The sequence below is a fragment of the Eucyclogobius newberryi genome, unplaced genomic scaffold, assembly GCF_026437365.1.
Source record: "Eucyclogobius newberryi isolate DKJ021-1_F unplaced genomic scaffold, fEucNew1.0.hap1 SCAF_2, whole genome shotgun sequence".
NCBI lineage: Eukaryota > Metazoa > Chordata > Actinopteri > Gobiiformes > Gobiidae > Eucyclogobius > Eucyclogobius newberryi.
In genome coordinates, this window is record NW_027315834.1 from 19,653,297 (window position 1) to 19,679,846 (window position 26,550).

Below are 26,550 nucleotides of genomic sequence, written 5' to 3' on the forward strand. Positions count from 1 at the left end.
TGAGTTTGGTTTTCACACAGTCTGACCGAAGTGGTTCCCGGAATATCTCCCAATTTAAAAGGAAGACAGGAAATATCCGCGCATTATATAAGAGAACGTCTAACAGAAGTTGTCGTGAACGCTACATGCCACAGGGGGGTGCTATGCAGTTGTTATGACGTGCCAAACGCATGATGGTTGTTTGTGGTAGCTAATGTAGTCCCATTTAACGGTTATTTTGAAATCACAAAATGTTATACTATCATATAAACTAAATTAAATAACACCCCAAATATTCCAAAGTACCCCAGACCGTTTATCAGCAGACATTAGACATGGGTGCAGTTTTACCGTAGCCTAAATACTACACTACCCACAAACCCACGCTCTGAGCCATGTTGTAGGAAATCCGCTTGCGGCGGATTATTGTAATCCGACAGGGGTCTGAACGACACATCGGATCACGACAAAAAGCAAAGCCCGGCGGCCTGTAATAGATGCACCTCGTCCAAGAGTAAAGGGATAAACTTGAGTAATGATCTGACGCACTGCTCAGTACTTCTTGAATCGGCCATCCGCGCTCCCGGGACTGTTTCCTGGTCTCGTTTACTTCTCCCCGTCAAGTGACAGCGTTTTAGTGCCACTGCACGGTGCTGCAGCAAGCATAGGGGGACGCGTTCATTTGTTAGTGAAGTATATCTCCCTTTCCCTTCCCTCGTCAGGTGAAGTGCTGCCTGCGGCTCGTCTGTGTGGCTCAGTGCGGCGCTGCTGAAACTCAGCTAGCTACCGCGGCTAGCGCACTCCAGCTAGCGCGGCTAGCTAGAAGAATCCATCAAGTTGGATTAGGAATTCAGCTAATTTACCTCTAATTGTCCTGATCAGAGGATGTCGACGAAAGACCAAAACAAGATCTCCACCACTGAACGACCCATCAAAGGTTTGGATCATATGCGTTAACGCTAAATAATGTCAAGTTGACCATTACTGTCGGTGCAGGAAGTTAACCCAGTTTGCTAAATATTAGAGGAACAGCTGAAAGCTCTTCGAATGACAAACCCAATATAATCAATCACATTTAACTGCGTATTGCCGAAATCTGATGAGCTTAGATGATTGTTATGATATACATATCTACGCATTGTATTTGCATATAGTGCTAGTACCTACCTACATTGTCCCTCTAGTTTTAATAACAATGTCCGTATAATAACTTGGTATATGTTAATGTAAGTTAAAGAGTATTGTTGTTGGGTTGAGTGCACCATGTCTCAGTAGTAGATGTGCATGATTCAATTAATGGATTGAGAAGACTTAATGTTGAGCTAATTAGACATGTCTGACAAAGCCAGTCAAGAGTTTACATCGACGCCGTGTGAGCGACAAGACCTTTAGTGGATTGAGCTCAGCAGTCAACACACCCTCACAGGCATTCTGACGCATTTGAAAGACCCACATGTTGGATTTACAGCTGTATTTAAAATGTGACCAAATCTATCTCATTTCCAGCCCTTCAGAATTGTTTACTGATAATTGTGTGCTGAACTCTAAAATCTAACTTGTTAGATTGATAATAAAATGAAAACTATCATTTGAGCTGGAAGTATCCTACTCTACATTTAGGATTGTTTGGATTTTTTTTTTTTTTTTAACTTATTGTTCATATTGTTCCATATAAACCTGCCAGTAAACCAAAGCATCAGATTATGCTGTATCAGTCTTGTTGGTGAGAGGGTGTGTATATAGTACATCTTGTGTCATGCTCTGGCCTTAACTACAGTGGAAATTGTAGAAAAAGATTCAGTTCTGTAGTCGTCTGAGGGAAAAAAAAAAAAAAAGAATAATCATTATCAATCTGTGGACCTAGTTTAAGAACTCAGATTTGTATCTACTTTTGCCATTCGGGCAAAACCTCCTGAAAAAAACAGTGGTAATTGTAATCACTGGCCATTTGCAATGGCTGGCATTATGGTTCTCTCCTCATGATTGATTGACCACAGGGACCAGGCCTTCTGCACTGAGGCTCTGCCTCCATTTGATAAACCCAGTTGACTGTGGCTAATTCAATAAGAATTTGTGGTTATTGTAAACCTCTTTATACATTTACATTTCACAGATCCTTACTTTATTTCCTTCAATTGAAGCATTCCCCCCCCCACTAACCTTCATTTAACCAGGTACGAACCCATTGAGATCAAGACCTCTTTTTCAAGGGTGAAATCTACATTTAAAAAGATTAAAAACATTTTTTTTTCACTCTTTGTCTTTTAAAATTGTAAGGAAACCCCGAATTGAGACCATTTCATGCAATCTCAACCTCGACTGTAAGGAGTTCCAAGCTGCAGGGGCAGCATAGGAAAAAGATTGCTTCACCCAGTCAGTCTTCACATGAGGGACAGACAAACCAAACAGATCATGTGCACACAGGGCACAATGATCCTCTGCTCTCTGCACCAGGGCACACAACTCGGAAGGTGCACAGCCACATATAACCTTACACACTAAAAGCATCCAATGTGTGAACCTCCTGGCACCCAAAGCAGACCATCCAGTCTTGGCATTGAGTTCAGAGTGGTGGGTCTCCTAAAACCCTTTGTAATTCTCAAAGCACGGTGATGCACAGTAGCCAACGATTTCACACATTCTGCAGATGCATTAATGTATAGGGCATCGCCATAATCCAACAGATGCAAAAAGTGACCATTACCAGACATTTTTGGGCTTAAAGGATAATTACGATAAAGGATAATTATTACGATAATAGAAACCAAGTGTCATCTTCAATTTTTTAAACCAGGTTTTGTAAGTGCGCTTTAAAAGAGAGCTCTCAGCCCAATATAAAGCTTTAAAATGTGAAGCAAACGAAACTGAAGTCATGATCGGAGGGATATCATCTTGTATGGCATGCCCATGTGAGAAGATCATGACTTTTGTTTTGTTTGCATTCAATACTAGTTTTAGGGACTGCAAGCGAGACTGCACTACAACAAAGGCAGACTCAATGGCCCCTTCCAGTGATGTCGAACAACAGTAAAGTACCTCATCATCTGCAAAAAAATGGTACATGACATCAGACAGCTCAGCACAAAGATTATTTACATAAATGGAGAATGAAATTGTTCCCAAAATGGAACCCTGATAAACTCTCTTGGTGACACTCACACCTTCAAATTTCACACATTGCGAGAAATTTGTTAAGTATTTGGCAAACCAGTTTAAGCCCTGGTCAGAGATGCCATGCAGCTTCAGGATTCTAACTCAAAGCTGAAGATCTACAGTGTCAAAAGCCTTAGATAAGTCAATGAAAAGGGCAACACAATATATTTTAAGGTCCAGAGGCAAGGCAAGGTGAGAACATTTCATTTGTAGAACACAATTTGTACATGAGGCAATTCAAAGTGCTTCACACAACACAAAGACATGACAGAAATTACAAAACATTTTAAGACATAAAAGAGAAGAGTGCAAAGAAAATAATTTTAGTCATATGCACAGCTAAACAAAACAATTTTAGCTTGGATTTGAACATTGTCAGAGTAGAGGCCTGTCTCATATCTTCAGGAAGAATGTTCCAGATTTTAGCTGCATAAAACTGAAACACAGATTCCCCATGTTTAGTCCTGACTGGGCACCAGCAGGAGGCCGGTCCATATTTAGTCCAGACTCGGGCACCAGCAGGAGGCCGGTCCCTGAGGTCCTCAGAGTCTGAGATGGTTCATATGGCACTAACATATCCAAGATGTACTTTGGTGCTAGGCCATGGAGAGACTTGTACACAAGCAGAGCTGCTTTAAAGTCTATTCTCTGAGCCACAGGAGCCAGTGCAGAGACCTGAGCACAGGACTAATGTGATGGTACTTCCTGGTTCTAGTCAGGACCCGAGCAGCAGCGTTCTGGATGTACTGCAGCTGTTTTACAGCTCGTTTGGAGAGGCCAGTGAGCAGGCCGTTACAGTAGTCTAATCTACTGGAGACAAACGCATGGATAAGTCTCTCTAAATCTGGTTTAGACACAGTACTTTTGATTTTACCAATGTTTTTTTAGATTGTAAAAAGCTGCTGATGTTATTGATTCAATGTGGCTGTTAAAGTTCAAGTGAGACTCTGGAGGTGACCACTAACACTTTCTCTTTGTTTCTGTGGGCCAGACGATGATTTCAACCTTGTCTGAGTTCAGCTGGAGGAAGTTGTTTTTCATCCACACATGGATCTGTTGGATGCAGTGACAGTGAATCCACTGGTCCATAGTCACCTGCCGTCAGTGAAACATTGTTCTGAGTGTCGTCTGCATAAATGTGATAGGACACATTTTGACTGCGTTTCAACTGACCTAACGGCAGCATGTAGATGTTGAACAGAAGGGGACCCAGGATTGACCCTTGGGGCACTCCACAGGTCAGGGGCATGTGGTCTGAGACACAAGTTACCAATTTCAACAAAGTACTTCCTGTCTTCCAGATAGGACCTTAACCAGTTTAGGGCAGTGCTAGTGATGCCCACCCAGTCCTCTAGTCTCTGTAAGAGGATCCCATGATCGACAGTGTCAAAAGCAGCACTCAGATCTAACAGAATTAAGACTGAGGCTTTGCCCGTGTCAGTGTTCAGGTGGATGTCATTTGGCACCTTGATAAGAGCAGTCTCAGTGCTGTGATGAGGTCTAAAACCTGACTGGAAAACATCAAATGAGTTGTTTATTAAGAGAGAATCTGTGAGCTGTTGGTAAACAACCTTTTCAAGGACTTTTGAGCAGCCATGGCCATTCTGTGTTTCTTTCTAAAACAGACTAAAAGTTTGATAAAATAAGCTTATGATATCTAATCTAAGTCTTTCAACTGGATGCTGAGCAGCTTTTCAAGAATTTTGGCTACACCGCAAAGTTTAGAAATAGGCCTGTAGTTGTTGACTTAACTTGGATCACAACCTTTTAACAGCAGGAGTACAAATTCAGATTTCCAGCTTAAATCTAAAAAATGTGCATTATCGGCTCTCCTATAATCAACTGCCAGTTTCAACAAAAGGGTTCTAGGATATCTGGGCCTTATTTGTGCCCAGGGATTTCAGCTCACTAAGAACTTTACCAATGGACAGTAAAGTTTAAAGAGCAATAATCCAGACGTTTGCCTCCAAAGGGGTTTTCAGAATCCATTTGATTTTGTCCCTTATTGGTCAGATACAGATACACCAGTCTTAGATTCTCTTGCTTTAGCTCAAGCAATATCCCTTTCTCTAAGAAGGCTTCCAATTTAAGAGGAAAATCATGGGTTGTTTTGTCCTTTCACCCTAAACTTGTGTGCTTATTTATTAATCTTTGAGGTTGGTCAAAAAATAATTGCCAAGTCATATCTATGTCTTCAGAAAAATCCCATGTTATGTAAGAATGGCTGCTCATTAAAGTGTTTCCGGTCACGTTTGATCAAGATTTAGGGTTTTGGTTCTTGACAGTTTATGCTCTAAATTGCTCATAGTTGATACACATGCTTGATGATACTGGCTCCTCATGAAGAGAGGCTCAATTTTGTGTTTTGCATAGTTTTGTGCTCTATAATCGAAACATACAGTCTGTTTTGCTTACATTTGACTGGCTTATGACATTTGACCAAGCCAAGCTCGGAAAAGGAATTTAAGCTGCCTTCCCCCTTTATGCATACATAATTGTATGAGTAGGCATCCTAGAAGAGTGTATTTATCTATCATCATATGCACATTTAACGGTGTACTCTGCAGGTGGAAATATTGGGCCTAGCTGCCTAGGTTTACTTAAGCTGATTACATTGGAAGCTGATTCCATAGTTTTACTTTTCCTAGCTCTGTACAGCCAATAAGACTTATCTTCAATCACTTAAATACCGCATCCTAAACTATGTTTAACAGGCCTTTGTTTCCTCAATTGTACAAAAGACGGCTTCCAAACATGACTAGATGTGTCTGTATGAAATGGCTTTACTGTATTGTCTTTGCCATTCAGGGCAGAATCTCAACACATTCTTAACAAACAAGTTTACAAGTCTTGTGCAAGTTTTTTCTTCCCTGCCTTTGTGTGGCATTTTGCCTCGGGGTTTTATTCCAGTGCATCTGATTCTCTTATATTCAAGCCAAGTCTTGTTTGTGAAGCACTTGCACATAATTTGAGATGATAAAAGTAGTGTAATCATGTTATGTCATACAAAAAAGAACAGGCTTATCAGGAAGGTTGGCGGTTTAGGTACATAGGCGAGCTTTAGTGTATTTACTTATTTGGTGTCATTCACTATTCTAGATATGTCCAGTCCACATGGGACACTCAAAAATAAAATGCTGCATTAAAAATAAAGTTTGGTCTTATTTTGATCAAGCATTTAACACAAACTGATCCATGTCAATCACATAGATCACCACTCCTCTTCTGGCACTGAGCAGAACCGTCCTTAGCCACCGTGTCGCTGTTCTTGATCATCTCGCCGCCGTCTCTCCGTTCTGGATCATCTCTTCGCCGTCTCTCCGGGACTAGAGCGGGTCTAGAACAGGACTCGACCGCTCTAGTCCCGCTCTAGCCCCGATCCAGAACTGGCGGTTCCAGAGCGGGTCTAGATCGTTCCGGAGCAGGTCTAGATCGGTTCCAGAGCGGGTCTAGATCGGTTCCGGGGCGGGTCTAGATCGTTCCGGAGCAGTTCTAGATCAGTTCAGGGGCGGGTCTAGATCAGTTCTAGAGCGGGGCTAGAGAGCGGGGCTAGAGAGCGGGGCTAGAGAGCGGGGCTAGAGAGCGGGGCTAGAAGGCGGGGCTAGAAGGCGGGGCTAGAAGGCGGGGCTAGAAGGCGGGGCTAGAAGGCGGGGCTAGAAGGCGGGGCTAGAAGGCGGGGCTAGAAGGCGGGACTAGAAGGCGGGACTAGAAGGCGGGACTAGAAGGCGGGACTAGAAGGCGGGACTAGAAGGCGGGACTAGAGCGGTTCTGGAGCGGGACTCTGACAGACGCTGACAGGTTCAGCAGGCGGACACGTGTTTGTGAGTTTTAAAGGGTTTGTTAATCCTTTTACTGTGCAAACAGGACACGCCAGTTGTTACTGCAGCTTCGAATTATTTCAGAAACATATCTTTCCCTAGTTCTACATAAAATGACATTGTGCATGTTCAACTTCTCTCTGTAAATCCCTTTTTGAACCTGGAGCTTTGACTTGCGCCATTTCCGCTCGGCCCGGTGGCACTCCCTTTTCTGTGCCCTGACCAAATCATCATTTCTCCATGGCGCCTTCTGCTTATTTTTAACCATTTTATACTGTACTAGGGCTGTACTCAAAATGTCAATATGGCAGACTTCTTGACCGTCTAGAGTCATACATTTGTTTCTGCTTACTAGCTGCTGAACTGAAAAGGTAATTCAGTTCTGTTGTGTTCTGAATCTGATATTCAGGGCATTGTGACCAAGAAATTGCAATGAATTTAGTCATCCTGCACAATAAAAACAAACTTTGTAAACGTTCTTGGAGATATGCATGTATCTGAATAAGTAATAAGTTTCGTACTGTGTACCCTGGTATATGGATTTGCATTGTATTGTGAGGTTCTTGACCTCCCGTCAGCTTGGCACACTGACTGACTTATGAGCTCCCCTCAGAATGACAAAGTGTCATGGAATTAGACATACACCGATGCTATTCCGTAACACATTGAGAACACAATTCAACCTAGAATATGAAACGACACAGAAACATCAGACATTTGTGTGGCATGCATGGGAGAAAACGCGGGGACTGTGTCAGCCAGGCCGTTGTAAGGAGCCTGGCTGACCCTCCTGCGTCTCACCCCCGCGTCTCACACCGTTTTTTCCCATGCTGGTTGGTTTTATTAGATATTCTGGAATAGGCGGGTCACATTTCTCATTGGTCAGCCTCACATCAAGGCACTTGGTATTTTTCCGTAGAGATAAAGCCTGCCCCGGGGCAACATTCTTTGGCCCATCTTTATGACCCCTTCACAAACAAATGCTGTCACACACCCGTTCTTCTCTTAGACTAATGATGCAGATAAAATATCACTATTATGCAGATAAAATACATCACAGAAATATAATCATATATTCACGTTTTATCACATTTCCCTTCTGTTTATCAAAGCATTAGTCTCTGTATCATATGCTAAACACATTATTCTTTTCAGTTTTCAACATGTCTTTCATATTAGTGTTAAAATGACACTTTTACACACAAAAAGTAATGCACATTTTTCAACATTGAACACACTTCTTTTCTCTCGGCCCACAACATTTCTACAGCATTACTGTCCTAAATTTTGAGTCAGATTGGTCAATCTCTGTAATTTGACAAACAGACAATTTATCTTGTCTATAATTTGTGCGGTGTGATGGGAAATATAGAAGTACAAGCGGAAGGCCCTCAAACCCGCTGCTCTCTGGTCAGTCAGTTTGACTCGTCAGGGACCTCTCTGGACACCCCAATAGAATCAAATACGTAGTATCAGGTGCTACTGGGACCAGATTGTCCACTAACCTCTCGACCTTGACCCTGCGGTATGGTTCTGGGTGATGCTGGTCTTTGTTATGACCATGGCTGGCCACAAAAGGGATACATAGGCACAACGTCCCACAAGTGTCCCCACATCACCATACGTCCTCTCTTGGTTCCTTAAGAGACCTCCTCCCGCTGCTCGCTTCGGTCACACCTATGACACATATGAACTGGTACATTTCCCATCTCAATTCATAATCTCATTAACATTACATGTAGTTATGTTGTAGCAGATAAAAAAACTCTCTTAGTTAGTGCAAACAACTGTGGCTGTGGTGTAATATGCCATTGTGTTTCTTCAGCTACTGTCATGTCAATTGTACATTATACATTATACATTTCATAACCTTCCTTCAAGTTGATCACTTATTTTCTTCCCTCTATATTCCCATGTCTGTGTATGTTGATCGATTGTCCCTCTTGTCCCGATTGTCCCGATTGTCCCGTGCATAATACAGGTGTTCAGCACCCATATTATCGTCATCGCTTGTGATGATGATAACTGTTGATTCTTTTTCCACAGAGTATGGTACTCTGCGCACCGTAGCCTCTGGCTCTCGTTCATCGTAGCAGAGTATCGTACTCTACCGTAGACTCTGGACAAAACTCATACAAACGAAGTCCTGCGTCTGCGATGTTATGGATCTGCCGCTGTGTTGTCCAGACATTTCTCTCACTTTCCCATGAGAGCACCCATGTTCTCGTCCCTCCAATGGTCGGTGTGAGGATGACACGGTGTGGCTCCGTCCACTTTGCTCCGTCCACCTGGCTCGTTTCTGTAAACACCACATCTCCAACACGTTCTGCTGTGGTGATAAACAAAGTCTTTTCGACAGTTCAGTGTATTTCAAACAGTTTTCTTGTTTACAATTTTTTTTTTAGTAATTATTGATTCGGAATATTTGTTTACACGTACATCCCTCCATTTGATAAATGGCTTTGCCCATTTCTCAAACTTCTACACAATTCTACATTTAAACAAAATTCAATAATCCAGATAGTTTACAACGTTCACTAATCCAGTATGTAATCAAGGAAGAGATGGAATTGCGTCTGTCACTCCACTCCGCAATGGCACCTCTTGACCTTTCACAGTTCAGTGGTCACATCCCTGGCTGAGCCCCCCCTTCCACGGCGCTGGGCTCCCACCCTGTGTGTCTGTAATCCGATACTGCCTCTGCGATCTGTAACTTGTAAATCTGTTTTACCACCATTTGTTTCAAACTCCAAATGTTTCAAACTCTAAATGTTTCAAACTATAAATGTTTCAAACTCTAAATGTTTCAATCTCTAAAAGTTTCAAACTCTAAATGTTTCAAACTCTAAATGTTTGGTCTCCACGTGTGCAATACAAATACATCAAACTATAATAATTATCTCAATAATTCCCCCGTTGAGCTGGCCATAAGGGTCAGTTCACAACTTAGAATTCTTCACATAATTAATAATTTCACATCTCCTCTGTGGTGTGGCCTGAATAAAGTCACCCATCTAATGTAATATGTTCTAATCTTCTATATGTGCTTCAGGTGAGATTCAAACTCAATCTCTCACACCTGCTCATGTGGTGCTTTACAAACATTGTGTATTAGTTTGTTCTAGCAAGTCTATATGTGTATTAAAAATCAAAATGATTCTAAACCTTCCCCTTGGTTATAAGGCACATCATTTTGTATCAACCCTTTTTTCCCCTTGTCTCTCTCTCTCTCTTCCTCTCGCAACGGAGGAAACACCCATTTCCAAATTTCTAAACCTGCTTTTTCTTTCTCTCTTTTCACTTACTCTTACCCTCACTTGTAACCTGCTTTTACTTTCTCTTTGCTGCTGATATAAGTATCAGACGCTGCATCCCCTGGGATTCCAGTTAGTTATCTTTATAATGTCCCTGTCATTCTGCTTCTAAACTCATGCATTGATTACCCATCCCCCTGTTTAGTTTTCACTATCTTCAGGTAATCTGCGGGTCTCATAAAATGTATTCTTCTGCATTACACTCCTCCCCCCGGGTCCGTCCTGACTCCGTCCTGAGTCCTGTAATGTTAAGTTCCTGTTATCACTGGTTTTCATAACTTCTATAGCGTCTAAATTTAGATGATATTGTCTTATTTAAATCTATTCAATTCTTGATTGAATCTCCACAATCCTTCAGGTAATTCCTTTTAGAATGTCAAATTCTTTCGCTGTTAATGTTAACTCTTCTCCTTATTACCCATCACGTCAACCCTCCCCCTGAGGTGGTGTTGCTCTTAATTGTCACTGTGATACGTAAAGATAACGACATCTGCTCCATCCTGAGTCCTCTCCAGATTATTTGCCAGTCAATAGCCCCTGTTGTCTCTGGCTATCTTTTATGACTTGGTGTCCTGTTGTCTTTAGTTAATGACCCATTCATGTCTTTCCAAGGAGGACATTGGCACGTCACTATTTAACTTATTCCCTCACTTACGTCTACATGCAATACGAGGTTTCCTCATGATAATACAAATAAATAAGTTACTGATATAACTTTTACTATCACTTTACTCACTACTCATTCTACTCCTATGTCCAAAAACATCAGTAGTCACTCATTTGCCCACATTATCACTTCCAGGCCTGTGCCTGTATTTGATTCTAAATTCAAAAACACTTCCGTCTTTTCGTCCTGTACTTTCATCTAGTCATGCATTATGGTTACATATTAAGTCCAAAAAGATAATTTTGTCATGTCCAAAAATAAAACAAAACAAAACATGGCTTTGTTTGGTGCACACAAAAAACACGATACCGTAAAAACACAACTTTTGTCTTCTATGTCGGGGACAGGAAGTGTCCTGTCTGTGATCACATTCCCCAAAAAATTGGCCATCTATAAAAATCTGAATTCATCTTCATCTCTTATCAAGTTTAATAAAATCTTTATAATTGACTGTTGTCAATCAAACAAAACCCTTAAGTTGTTCTACAGAGCTCTCAAATACTAAAATTTAAAACCAGCTGAGTTTAGTTTTACTTATTTCATCAGTTCAGAGCGTCCTCTGAACTGCTTTCTCCCCATTCTCCTGCCTTGTTGACCCCCCTTATCTCCCCCTCTCTGCCACGTCATCTGAGCATGCTGGAAGTCTCCCTCCAAAATCCTCTTATGACTTTTCCTTTGTCTTTTTACAGTTTGGGGTGATAATTCTGGCATTATGTGGTCTCGGTCGTCTGAGAGAAATGCTACTTGCTTTACAGTCACGGTCAATGTCAAGCTTCTAGAGAAAATTCCTTATTAGATTCCTCCGGACATAAACGTGGTGCAAATTTTAGATCTCTCAGAATAACGCCTTGTGACCCTTGTATGATTAATTGTGATTCACACTTGTTAGTTAATCACTATTAATCCTCATTCACACATTCACACTTCTCTCTTACTTACTACGCTCGTGCACAGCGCTTACATTCACTCATATTTCCTCAGTAATATTGAACTGGGTAGTTCCTCAGTAATACCTAACTGCCTTGCTTATGTGAGAAACTTATCTCGTCCATAAGCCTACAATATTTCCTCAGTAATATGAAACTGGGTATTTCCTCAGTAATACCTAAACTGCGTATTTCCTCAGTAATACCTAACTGCCTTGCTTATGTGAGAAACTTATCTCGTCCATAAGTCTACAATATTTTTCCAGTAAATATCAAACTAATGCATAAAACGTTTTATGGCTAACTCTTTTTCACACACAAAGTTTTTGTCTGACCTTCTTTGTCGCCTGTGTTCTCCTGCTGCTTCGAAACGACGCGCTCTCCTCGCGGAGACTGAGGTGCGATGGGCGGCCACGGGAAAAGTGGACTTCTTTCAGCTGTGCACAGACTTCACCGATTCACCCGTCAATCTCCGCGAAGGGGCTGCTTGTCGTCCGGCTCGATAGGACCAGAAAATGTCAGGGAATTAGACATACACCCGATGCTATTCCGTAACACATAGAGAACACAATTCAACTTAGAATATGAAACGACACAGAAACATCAGACATTTGTGTGGCATGCATGGGAGAAAACGCGGGGACTGTGTCAGCCAGGCCGTTGTAAGGAGCCTGGCTGACCCTCCTGCGTCTCACCCCCGCGTCTCACACCGTTTTTGTTGTTGTTGTTGTTGTTGTTGTTTTATGGCGGTTGGCATCCGAGTGTTGCATTACCGCCAGACTTTATTCCTCAGACGTTTCGTAGTCCTCAGACTCTGTCGTAGTCCGTAAAAGTACTCCTCCCATCGCTTTGGCGTTACAAAGCCCATGAGGTCATGATGTGTTTTTGTGACTAGAATAGTTGTTGTGTCAGAGACCAACCGGCTTTATTCCAGGGAGACTCTTCTTCGCCCTCTTTGACGTTCGGTGCTTTGGAAGTACAAAGCCCATGAGATCATGGGACGTCTTTGTTGTTTTACAAAGCCCATGAGGTCATGGGACGTCTTTGTCGTTTTATCCTTTAGAAGTCCTTCTTCCATCACTTTGGCGTTTCTAGGCCCATGAAGTCCAAGCGCGTTAGAACATCCTCTTGCTCCTCATCCTCGGCTCAGTCTCCAACACCCCCCACCTCTATAAACGTTTACCCAGCCCTGTGCTACATAAGTAAGCAACCACAGCCTGACACAAACCCTGTGACTGGATCGCCAGAACGTTCCGCAGATTGAACTCCCGCCCATTATTCCGAAACCACAAGGCCAACCCGGCCCTTTCCCTATCATAAGCCTCACAGCAAATCAGCACATGCTCGACAGTCTCTGGCACCCGACAGTGACCACACAGACCGGTCGGATGTTTGCCTATCCTACTCAGTGACCAATTGAGTCCAGTATGGCCAATCCTCATGCGGGCGAAGGCCCTTTCCTCCCACGCGTTCCTGCCCATAGACCCGCAAGGACCCACACTACCCTGTATGTGATAGAGATGCCGTCCAGTAACACAGTGGCTCCAAAATTCCTGCCAAAGGCCGACCACATGACTCTTGATAACAGGCTTGATTTCAGATTTGCTTAACTCAACCGCCACATCAATTGATGGCCGCCGAAGGGAACGTTTAGCCAGTGCATCAGCCATTTCGTTACCATCCACCCCCACATGCGCAGGGACCCAAATGAAGGAAACCCTCACATCCTTCCTGGACAGGGAGAGCATCAGACAGAAGATGCCATTCAACACATCCTGTCTGCAATCCGATTTCCCAGATTTAATGCTTTGCAATGCAGAAAGGCTGTCAGAGGCCACCACAATGCCGCAACACTGCAAAGCAGATTCCGCCCATTCCAACGCCAACCGTATCGCTATAAGTTCCGACGTGAAAACAGAAAGGCGATCTGTCAACCTCTTCTTGACCGCTAGCCCCAGGTCAGGCACAAAATAAGCGGCGCCAGTACGCCCACTCTCAGGATCCCTAGACCCGTCGGTATAAATAAACACATCACCTGAGTGCTTATCGATGAGCGCTTGAACGGCAAACTGCGGTGCCCTCCCAGCGACTCCTCTAAGCTTGCCATGCAAGCTAACATCAACAGGAGCCGGGACAAACTTCCACGGAGCTATAGCAGACAAAGCCACCGACGGGCTCACACGCAGATCACCAACCCCCGCAAGCCGCGCCTTCGCATTTCCTACCTGGCTGAAAATCATACCGCCAGCCTCACTCTGCCCCCCATCAACCCTGAGAAAGTCCCTCACCGGGTGAGAGCTCGTATGACCTTGCACATTCACCCAGTAAGCCAACAGAAGTTCTAGCCTCCGGAGCCGTAACGGCAATTCCCCCAACTCAACCTGCAGCGCCGAGACAGGGGAGGTCCTAAAAGCCCTACAGCAGATGCGCAAGGCCTGGGCTTGCTCCACATCAAGCTTCTTTAAGTTAGTCTCAGCCGCAGACATGTAGGCTATACAGCCATAATCAATAGCCGCCCTCATGACGGCCCGATAAATACCCAGGAGCGACCTTCTGCTGGCCCCCCAGTCCTGGCCGGATAGACAACGAAGCAAGTTATTCACCCTTTTGCATTTACCACTGACCTCATCAATGTGCCGACGCCAACTAAGCCTCTCGTCAAAGGTGACCCCCAAGAACCTCACCTCCCTGACCTGTTCGAGCACCTGCCCATGCAGTCGAAGGGAGACGTCCCTATGTCCATTGAAGAAACAGATCACTTGAGACTTCCGTACGGACAGTTTAAACCCCCACTTCAGGGTCCACTGCTCCACCTGCTGTATTGCCCTTTGCAGTTTCGCCTCGTAAAACCGGAGATTCCTCCCTCTCACCCATAGAGCGCCATCGTCAGCATAAAGGCTCCTCCCAACAGACCCATCCACGTCGTCAAAGATGTCCTTAATCATAACATTGAACAAGATAGGGCTACACACACTCCCCTGCGGGATCCCATTCTCCACCCCATAGACCCCAGAGTAAGCAGCGCCCACTCTGGTTTGGATACGCCGGCCAGACAGAAAGCTCCGGACCCAGTTAAACAGTTTACCCTTCACACCACACTTCCGCAGCTTAATGAGGAGCCCATCCTTCCAAACCATATCGTACGCCTTCTCCACATCAAAGAGCACCGCAATAACCTTTTCTTTCTGAGCCCTGGCCAGCTGGATATCAGATTCCAAACACAACACGGAATCCATGGTGTTCCTGCCCCTACGGAAACCACTCTGGTGCGCGGGAAGCAAACCCTGACTCTCCAAGAAGTAATCCAACCGCTCGGTAACCATGCGCTCCATCGTTTTCCCGAGCTGCGACGTCAAGGCAATCGGCCTATAACTTGAAGGGTCAGACGCTGGCCTACCCGGCTTCAGAACCGGCACCACCGTAGACTGTTTCCACGCAGATGGAACACAACCTGAATCCCAAACACGGTTGAAAAGACCCAGGACTAGCCCAAGCGTGTCATCAGTCAAATGAGAGAGCATGTCATAGCACACCTCATCTTTACCCGGGGCTGTCTGTTTCGCCTTAGAAAGTGCTCTCCTTAGCTCAAACAAACTAAACGGAAGGTCAAGGTCATCTTGAGTCGAAGGCTGGTGCCCAATCAGCTCAGAATTCTGGGCCAAAGTACTCTCCCTGTAGTGCCTTTCCGCAGGTGAGAGATTGTCAGAGCTGTGCACCGACACAAAGGTGCTGGCCAACAGTTCAGCTTTGTCAACGTCGCTGACTGCTTCAACACCATTCAGTATTAGGACCGGGGTCCCACGACGGCGCTCAACCCCATGCATCCGCTTAATCATCCCCCAAACATCCCCGAGACGCGTTTCTCTCCCAATTTTGGAACAATACCGCCTCCAATAGGCACTCTTGGCCGTTCTCACAGTTTTCCGCACAACAGCGCGGGCCCTCTTGTAGTCAATGAGGGCACCCTCAGTGTGGGCAACCCTTAGCCGGCGAAACGCCGCATTTCTCGCCCTAACAGCATGACCACATGCTTCAGTCCACCACGGCACCCGCTTCCTATGTCCACTACCACCACTCTTAGGAATCGTGCCTACCGCTGACTGCGTGATGAGCGAGACAATTGCACTATTGAGATCATCCACCTGAGTCAATCCTCCTTCCTGCAGAACCCTAGAACCATCATCAGCTTTCCTCAGGAAAGCCCCCCAGTTCGCCCTTGCCAACTGCCACCTCTGGATCCTCGTCCCCCTGACCACACAGCTCCCAAAGCCAATCACGGTGCGGACTAGATAGTGATCGCTACCAAAAGAAAGATTACCAAGAACCTCCCAACTACAAACACCAGCTAACTCCTTGGACACAAGTGTAAGATCTATTGCACTTTCCGCACCGGTCCCCATATCATAGCGGGTCCCACCCCCATCATTCAGACAAACCAACTCCCTTTGATTGATAAAACCCTCTACCACCTGCCCATACCTATTGGTACCACTACCGCCCCACAAAGCGCTATGCGCATTAAAATCCCCACACCACACGGCCTTTCCCCGAACATCCTTACCGATACTATGTAAGGACTCTAGCGTTAACTCACCACACGGATTATAAAGGTTAACCACAGTAACAGCTTCACCACCCAGCCAGACCCTCACCGCCAGGGCCTCCGGCGCTTTACTCACACTGACAACAACGTAATTTAGGTCATCTCGGACAAACACAGCCACACCTCCGCCTCTACCCTGCTCCCTATCATTCCTAACACACACATACCCTTGTATCCCAAAACCCCACCTAGGTCGTAACCAAGTCTCCTGCACGCACATAACGTGAGGCTTGTTCAACAAGGTAGAGACAAAATGCTTAAATTCCTGGCCATTAGCACGAAGACTACGCGCATTCCATTGCAAGACAACCACCGCCATTATGAGCCCCCGGAACCTGACGGCGCATCGGGAGCCCCCCCACTCCCACTGCCAGAATGGGGCAGGGCGCCCTCCCGCAGCGCATCCTCTATCTCCGTCCACTCGGGGCCCCCAGCTCCAAAGTACTTCCCTGCAGCCTTAGCGATGATCTTAGTCTTTTCGGATCTCTTCTTGGTTTGCCCAGTACAGTTAATCACTTCCACTATAAAGAGGAAGAAATCTTTCCTCTTCACAACCAGTACATCCTCCGCACCCACAGGGCCTCTGCCCGTGGAAGCCACACTCACGGGCATCCCAGTGGGGACCTCCCCCTGGCTGCGGGCAACGCTGCCCCCTCCCCTGTCGCCTAGGACACCAGCAGCACTGGCAGCCCCCACTGCATCCACCGTCACCTGACTACCAGACACCTTCTTGACCGCATCCGCGTAGGATATGCCTTGAGAGGCTCTAACTTTTTGCACCTCCGCAGCCCTCTTGCTGAACACGCATCCCCCGTAGGCAGAGCTATGCTCTCCCCCACAGTTACAGCACTTGAGTTTTGCTCCGTCGTCACACTTCCCATACTCGTGGTCTCCTGCACATTTACCACACTTCTGCTTCCCTCTACAGACCGCTGCAATATGCCCAAAGCGCTGGCACTTGAAGCAACGCAGGGGCGGCAGAACATATGGGCGTACGCCATAGCGCATGTACCCAACGCACACCACACGAGGCAGGATCCCACCTTCAAATCTAATCATTATCGACAGGCTGTCACACCTTACCCCATCCCGGGTCATCTTCAACCGCCTAGCATCCACCACCTTAGCTCCAGTCAAATTCTCCTTTATGTCATCCACAGATGTCGTCGTAGGGACGCCTACTATAACTCCCCTGACCGTGCCTCTTACAGCATCAGACACAAGAATGTCCTTCCCACCCAGACACTTAGCTTCAATCGCCTTCCTTTGCTGAGCCACGTCCTTGCACACAACCAGCAGCGAGCCATCCCTAAGGACACTCGCATGCTTGACCACTCCCACAGCTACAGTCAGGCTCCTTGTCAACGCCATCGGATCCCACCCCTTAAAGGACGCATTATCCAGCGCGAGCTTTATGAACACCTTACACTCTGAACTCACATCCCCGACATCTGCAACCCCCCCGCCCTGCTCCTCACTGAGAGAGCCCTCCATAGACGAGCAAGAAGACGCCCTACGCTGCACAGGATCAGTGGCTCCAGGGGAGTCCTCCCCGCTGTTCATATCGTCACCGACCAGGTCACGCTTCCTCTTCTTCTTCCCCGTCATACGGACCGAGGCGTTCCTCTATGTTGCCGTAATATCCAAACTGTTGTCGTTGTAGTTTTTTATGGCAGTTGGCATCCAAGTGCACGAGGTATTGTTCGTTGTTGTGTTGTTGTTGTTGTTGTTGTTGTTGTTCTATGGCGATCTGCATCCAACCGGCTTTATTCCAGGGAGCCATATGCTGGTTGGTTTTATTAGATATTCTGGAATAGGCGGGTCACATTTCTCATTGGTCAGCCTCACATCAAGGCACTTGGTATTTTTCCGTAGAGATAAAGCCTGCAAGGGGGGTGCAACTCCCCCCCCCCGGGGCAACATTCTTTGGCCCATCTTTATGACCCCTTCACAAACAAATGCTGTCACACACCCGTTCTTCTCTTAGACTAATGATGCAGATAAAATATCACTATTATGCAGATAAAATACATCACAGAAATATAATCATATATTCACGTTTTATCACACAAAGTGCTCAGATTTTTGATTAAAATGAATGTTCTCAGTTTTGGTTTACGCAAGCTTTCATGGCTCATTACTTTACATTATGTTTCAAAATAAAAGTCTCCTGGTTATTTCCTATTGCAGGTCAAGAAAATGTCTTTGTAATCAGTCATCCACGCGGATTTAATAAAATAATTAAAGACTTCTAAAAGTAGTTACCTGACTGGATTTAAAGAAGACTGAATTTACTGTAATGTATATCAGAATGGACTGAATGTCACCAACATCAAACATTTTCAAATGGAAATGGAGGCTAAAGCCAGCTAAAGAAAAGGATGCAGTCACTTTGTGAAGATTGTCTCTATTTTCTGCTAATGCTTTCAACCGTATTGTGTGTTTAGCGGTGCCATATCCTCCTGGTAACCGCTTGACAGTCAAAGACCTCTACGTGGATGGAAGGCCCAGCGTAGAGACGCTCAAGGCTCATTTAGTTAAAGAAGGTCGGCTGGAGGAGGAGGCAGCTCTGCGAATCATCAATGAAGGAGCCAGCATCCTGCGCCAGGAGAAGTGCATGCTGGAAGTAGAAGCTCCTATCACAGGTGAGACGGAGAGATGTCAATCACTAAATGCCTTGGTAACCCCACCACAGATCACCCAACCTCAAATAAGCTTCTGTATGGGCCGCTGTGAATTTCTGTGGAATCCATCCTCATGACTAATATATATATTTTCTTTACATTTTCTAACTATTGCTTGCCATTTTTTTTGTCCAATGCACAATAGTGTGTGGAGATGTCCATGGTCAGTTCTTTGACCTGATGAAACTCTTTGAAGTGGGCGGCTCTCCCAGCACCACCCGTTACTTGTTCCTGGGAGACTACGTTGATCGAGGGTACTTCAGTATTGAGGTAGGAGACACGGTCTGTGTTGTATTTTTGCATGTGCCATTTAAAATTTAACATTTGGGCGATATCTGGTATTGTGCGCATGCTGCTTCTGAGCCCATCTTTAAATAGTGGAGCACATACCACTCCCACTGACACAGTCTGCGAGTAGACACTTGTCTTGAACGCTGCCTGCAGGCCCAGTCTGTCCCATTTCCAAAACAATCAAAAAGGAGGATTGCTTCTGCCTGTGAGTTCTCTGAAGGGGGATCTTAGCTATAGATGGCATTGTTACTGGCTGCTCTCATGCTTCCTTGTTGGGATTTGTAAAAACCTGTGTCATCTCATGCACTGTTAGGAAAATAACTATGCTTGAGAGGAGACATTTTTAGTGTTGAGCTTCAAAAACTTGGAAATGATCAAATTGCTAAAAAATTGCAAAAACAATTAAAATACATGTGCACCATCGGACAGAAAGTTCCAGACAATAGAAAATATAATGATTCTTTCTACCTGGAAAAGGACATGTGTAACTTTTCTTAACATACTGTCGGGAGAATGGTTCAGCTGGTCCAAAACTGGTCCACACTGGCACAAGTGATAGGGTTTTTGAGGTCAGAAAGTCTCCAAAACATCACAAAGCAAACTTAATACATCACCAGCATTAATTTGAAAAGGTTGTCAAAAGAATGATAAGAGTAAAGATTATGTGCTGTGATCAGATGAGACACAAATGTGGTGTGTGTTGCCAAAAGGTTGAAAGTGGGTTTTGTGAAAACAAAGCTAAAGCTTAGAATTAAATGTTTGAGTCTGTTCGGAGCCAAAGGACCCGTTCAATAAGTTGATTTTTGCAGTGGAAAATCTCTTGGCATCTAGTAAAATAGATATGAGGAGCATCTGGCTCGCTCCTCCTTCAAAGAAAGGCTGAAATTGGGCCGGAGTTGGATCTTCCAACAGAATATACCGGTACTTGAAAATCCACAAACATGTATCGTCTGTAACTTGTTGGGTTCACCTATGCTAGAGTGAAGTGTCTTTAATGTCTTTAATGTAAACTGCTGGGAATGGACCTCTTTCAGTGTGTGCTGTACCTATGGGCCCTGAAGATCAACCATCCCAACACGCTGTTCCTCCTCAGAGGAAACCACGAGTGCAGACATCTCACAGAGTACTTCACCTTTAAACAGGAGTGTAAGTCCTTTTTGTTCAGACTATGTTTGCATTGGAGCTGGAGGCATGTTTCTGACCTTGTTGTCTTCTTTAGGTAAAATAAAATACTCAGAGTGTGTATATGATGCATGTATGGATGCATTTGACTGCTTGCCTCTGGCTGCACTCCTCAACCAGCAGTTCCTTTGTGTACATGGTGGTCTGAGCCCTGAAATCACCTGCCTAGGTGACATACAAAAGGTACCTCTTCAGTACACAATATATTATTTAGCATAGCATTGTATTAAAGCATATTTACGATCTCTTATGCAATGTGCTGTTTTGAACACATGTCCTGATGCCAGGTCCTGATGTTCATTTAAGTACAATCTTCTCAGAATATAAATTACAGCTCTTACATGGCACATGCCCACTCCAAATTGGTATCAGGACATTGTTTTCTTGTTTTTAAGCACTAATGTACTATGTGTATCTAGTATGTTGTCTACCCAAGAGTGCATGGGTAATAGAAGCTTAGGTCTGCTGCTAGAAGAAATATAGTTAGAACATTGTCTGCTAATTAACAATTGTTTGGCCATTTCCCCCAATATATTATTCCTTTTTGATGCAAGAGTAATATTCTTATGTGTCTTGTGCACAGCTGGACCGTTTTAAAGAGCCACCTGCGTTTGGGCCCATGTGTGACCTGCTCTGGTCTGATCCCGGAGAGGACTATGGCTCAGAAAAAACCCAGGAACATTTTAGCCATAACAGTGTCCGAGGCTGTTCCTATTTCTACAGGTGCCCCCAACTTCACAATTCTCTCACTCTGTGTGTTGGTATGCTCATTAACGTTGATCTCAGGAAGTAGTTGTTAATAAGTGTCACGATTGCATTGTTTTTTTATTTTTATAAGACAGTGACTTCTTGTCCCATTTAGTGTAAAGCAGCAGAACACTGACGTAATTAGGCCGTTACCAAATAGAAGCATTTCCTTAATTCATTTCCTCCGCTGTTAATTACTTTTTAGGTTAGATTACTTTTTGTTTGGATCTGTGCTGGCAGATGCTTCCTTTGGGACTGGGGTCATGTGTGTCCTCTGCTAATAGCCACTTTTATGCCAAATCTGTGCCCATATTCTAATGATGTGATGTTTTGAATCTTAAAATATGGAATTAAAACGTAACGCTTTGTCCAAGAATGAATGAAAAAATGCTACAGGATACAAATGCCTACATTCTTGCATAGCAGCAAACTGACCAATACATGGGATTTTATTTTTTTCCAGTTACCCAGCAGTATGCGACTTCCTGATGAACAATAATCTTTTGTCTGTAATACGAGCACATGAAGCGCAGGATGCAGGGTGAGTGGGAGTGATGACCACGCCACACAAACTGTTTATCATTAAGGTGGAATTGACAGTGTTGTTGATTTTGTCAGGTATCGAATGTATAGGAAAAGCCAAACAACAGGCTTCCCCTCTTTAATTACCATCTTTTCTGCTCCCAACTACCTGGATGTATACAACAACAAAGGTACAACACTGACACACTGAAAACCATGGAAACGCTTTGGGAAACCTTGGCAACTGAGTCTATCAGCATTTGTTTTAAAAGGGAAATGTGATCAATTCTTTGTTCTTGTTTGTTCATAGCTGCAGTTCTCAAATATGAGAATAATGTCATGAACATCAGGCAGTTTAACTGTTCCCCTCATCCATATTGGCTCCCCAACTTTATGGATGTTTTCACCTGGTCTCTACCCTTTGTTGGTGAAAAAGGTGAGAAATGTACAAATCAAGTGTTTAGTTCAAAATAAAGTGACCTCTGGATCTGTTTTGTTACAATCCATATGGTCATGCATTAATACTAGTTTCCTTGTGATGTCTTTGTGTTTCAGTGACTGAGATGCTGGTGAACGTACTGAATATCTGCTCTGATGATGAGCTCATGTCTGAAGGAGATGACACGTGTGAGGGTAGGAAACCTTCACTTTTACATTGAGTGTATAACTATAAGCCCAACTGAATAGATTTCATTTAGCATTTTTTGTCAATTCAAGATGTGCTTTTTTCAATTGGTAAATGTCACACTTTTGGAGCACATACTTATGTTTAAGTGTGAAAGTACAAAGGTTAGTTTTGTTTACTCTATACCCCCACATTCTGCGTCTTGTTCTCAGGTGGTACTCCAGCTGTGCGAAAAGAGGTGATCAGAAATAAGATCAGGGCCATTGGGAAGATGGCCAGAGTCTTCTCTGTCCTCAGGTGTGTTGGCCATGAAATAATGCAAAAAATGGGAGCAGAGTTGTTTAATTTGGTATTAATGATGTTACTTATCGATCCAGATGCTCTTCTTGAGTTCATTCCTTATTGCCTATCTTGTTCCACTTTTTATAAGGTTAATGGCTTTTTCTTGAATTACACATGCCCTACTTTATTATTTGTAAGTATGTCAGAAATAAATTTCCCTTAGTTTGAAAATGTTTAACCATAATGAAAATGTGAAAGGTTGTTTCCCAGTGTGGTAAATTACATTGGTTGTGTATATCAGACATGTACTCTCCTCTGTGACTGCGTCTGCAGATAAAACCTAATCTGGTGTGTGTTTTCTAGAGAGGAGAATGAGAGTGTGTTGCAGCTCAAAGGGCTGACCCCCACCGGGACGCTGCCTATGGGAGTTTTGTCTGGAGGTCGGCAGACTCTACAGAGCGGTGAGTCCAAATGGAGCCAATCGGTGCATCTAGTTTACTCTAATGTCTGCACGTCCACTGAACACTAACCCCTTAGAGAAACTCATTAACACGTCAGACTGTAAAGTTAGATCTTGTCCATGAAACTCTGCCCGAGGAAAGAGTGGGAATTTAAACGGATGTACCACAATACCTTAGCATAATTTTGTAATCCTAATCAAAATGTGTTCAATCCCAGTCCGCTCCTCTTCTGAATCCTCCTAGTGCTGTGTGGCTTACACTCCTCTATGTAATGCCTTCAATTTTGTTTTAAAGTGCATTGTAACCTTTTGATTCCAGTTTGCAGACTTTGCACCGTCTAACCTGTGATGTTGTCTTTACTAGAGTTAAATTAGAGAGGAGGGTTGTATTATCATCTAAAGTGTTAACATTGACTTAACTGAATGCATTGATCAATAATGTTGCCACTTTCTCTCCATTGGTTTTGGGCATGGCACTTCTACTCACGCTTACACAGCCACCGTAGAGGCAGAGGAAGCACGAGGTATGCAAGTCTTCTTGTTTCCCTTTCTATGTCTGTATGTCAGTTCAACCAGATTAAGTAATAACTATATGACTACATATTATACCATACAGTAAAGCAAAATGTGTTATTCATTATTATTTATTTTATAAGTTGTTCTCAGTTTAAGTAGACTAATCAATTCAAATGTCTCATGTTTTCCTTGCACGCTCTCCGCATATTCTGTCAAAGTAAGTTCTGTCATGAATACTATTTTTTATCATCGTAATGGCTCTTGTTCTACTGTTAAATGTTGGAAAGCACATTAACTCAAAAGGCCATAGCAGCAATTTTTCATATCAGTTGTGATCTGTGGGGACTTTTATTATCGCTGATCTGTATATTATTCAAACACGACTCAAACCACTCCTTAATATTGGCAAGCGCTCATGCTTTGAACGTGTGATGGGTGGAGTTAACCAATCGTAGTTTAGTGTCAACTGCCACAACAAGCAAATATCTATTAAGCTGCATGCAATTCGTGCACATTCAGTGTGCACAAATTGTATTGCAAGTGTGCATCTGGTACAGGGCCCATCTGCTTCTATTGAAAATAATTAAGGAGAAAACATTTTATTTTAAATCTTGCAAATGCTGTTTATTTGGCAAGTACTTCGCCTCCTTTAAATAGTTTTGTTTGTTGAAACTGAACCTGCTTCTTATCTCTACTGCTGTTCAGATAAGGCCAGTTATGTAGTCTATGCAAATATAGTTTGACATTGAAGTAGATTTGACACTCTTTCTGTTGTTTCTGCAGCTATTCAAGGCTTTAAGCCACAGCACAAGATCCAGAGCTTTGAAGAGGCCAGAGGTCTGGACCGGATCAATGAAAGGATGCCTCCACGACGCGACTCAAAGCAAACCGAGGGTGCGCCATTTCTTAACAACCTGCCGGCCACTACTGGACTCCCAGACAAGAACGGCACCAATGCACAGGCCTAAATCTTATCCTTTATCTCCCCCTGTCTGTTCCTCTGCTTACCCTCTCTGTTTCTTCTCCTCATCGCTCTCTTCCTGCTTACTCTCATCCTATGCCCCCCCGACAAGAACAGGAGACCCAATGCAGAGACTTTTTGGTCATTTCACCCTGCTTAATTTATTTAATTATCTCTAGGAAGTTTATCATCATAGCCAGAGACTAAACCAGAGTAAACCAAATTGGAAAATGAAAGCGGGTGGACATGCTTAGTAGCCCACACTGATGTGTCGAGTGCTAACTGTTCTACTTGATCTTCTGTTTTTGGGGACAACATTTTTTATCAGCTTTGAGTGTTCTTAGCAAGGCAAGGACAGCGGCTGTATGCTCATTCAAATGTATCTATGCTGAGATCATACCCATGTAAAAGAACAAGTGAAAGCACTTGATTCAAAATGAGATCATCATCATTGAAACCTCCACTGCATAAAACCATCTTTTCTTATGCCAATGATAGTGTGAATGAGCTCTCAGGAGCAAGTATTGACATTTATATGTATATTTTAATGATTTCCTCATTTCAATGTGATGTTTTTTACAACACATAGATTTTAGGCTCAATTATTTAGAGAAAGAAAAGGGACAAAAGAAGGAACAAAATGGAAAATGAGTGTGAAATTACAACAGAGATATTATTACTAATAAATGATAAGAATAGTGATTGTTTCTGCAGTAAAAAGAAATGTCTGAAAAATTGCCCTGTATTTTGGTTGGTGGTTGTATTAAAATGAAATTAATTCACACTCAATCTTCTTTTTTATTTTTTTTATTTTTTAACTAAAACATGTTTTTGGACCTTTTTCCAAATCAGATTTTATGGTCCCATAGTACTTGCTTTTCATGCAGAAGATCTGGAAAGGTGATGCATTGATATGCAAGTGGTTTGCTTTTATTCTGGTGTAATTTTGGCTTGTTAAAACTGATCATCAATTTATGTGTATGTATAAATTCTTGATAGTGTTCACTTTGAGGGGAATAGCTCGAGAAGCTACAGTGGGTGGGTTGAAGGCCTGATTGTTTGCCGCCTTTTTAAAAGTTCAGCTGCCTTAGTCATGTTTCCATGACAACATACCTGACGATGTCACCGGTTTGTTCAAAGCTGCATGAAGTTTGGAAATATTTTGGGACCAGAGATCTGGGTTTTAGATCTGGACAAGTAATACTTGCTTGCATTTCAATCATGATTTTTCCACTTCTGAAACTAACGGAATACACTTTTTTTTTTTTTTACTAAAATAAATGCTATATCCTTTTGAACCAGAATCATCTTTTAAGTGCTCTGAAAATGAGAATATTATTTAGGTGCGTTTCGGGTGTTTGCTCATTGGTTGGTTGGTGTTGGGAATTAAATACTTGGCATTTTGGGCGGGAATGGCAAGTTCACTCTTTTCTGAATAAAAAAAATATATATATCTCACAGAATGTTCAGTAATGACATGAAAATGTTGTCTTTGGTGAGGAAAAAGTTTTGTCTTTTGTTGAGAACATGTATGACAAGGCCTTTAAAGGTTTGTAGATGTTTTACTCCATTCAAATAAAGAGGCAATTTAGTGCGGCTTGTGTGTGTTGAATGAGTATTAGTGCTTTTTGTGCTCAAGGACGGTGAGACTGTCAATCAAAGGGCGGCGTAGGAGGTGTTGCTTTGTGTTACTTCATCCAGGGAGAACGAGTGGCATTGAAAAATCGCCAGCTTCCTTGCTTTTATGTGCAGAGCCATATGTTTCTTAGCAACAGAAGCCCTCTTCACGATTCACCTGCAGTTAGTGGAGTACTTCATTG

At 43.6% G+C, this 26,550-nt stretch overlaps 1 protein-coding gene across 3 annotated transcripts; it reads left to right on the forward strand.

Moving 5' to 3' along the window:
- Positions 1-368: 368 nt before the first annotated feature.
- ppp3ccb (protein phosphatase 3, catalytic subunit, gamma isozyme, b) lies at positions 369-26,327 on the forward strand. Of its 3 annotated transcripts, none has more exons than XM_072454158.1 (14): positions 370-916; positions 18,908-19,105; positions 19,290-19,414; positions 20,470-20,581; positions 20,655-20,800; positions 21,201-21,340; positions 21,828-21,905; positions 21,983-22,077; positions 22,197-22,322; positions 22,442-22,519; positions 22,724-22,808; positions 23,157-23,254; positions 23,751-23,777; positions 24,553-26,327. In XM_072454158.1, exons 1-14 carry the CDS (start codon positions 865-867, stop codon positions 24,735-24,737), a joined length of 1,545 nt encoding a protein of 514 aa, XP_072310259.1. In that variant the 5' UTR covers positions 370-864; the 3' UTR covers positions 24,738-26,327. The 3 variants fall into 3 exon arrangements, with proteins under 3 accessions (XP_072310261.1, XP_072310259.1, XP_072310260.1); XM_072454159.1 differs by having other exon boundaries at positions 24,562-26,327; XM_072454160.1 differs by lacking the exon at positions 23,751-23,777 and having other exon boundaries at positions 369-916.
- Positions 26,328-26,550: the final 223 nt, after the last annotated feature.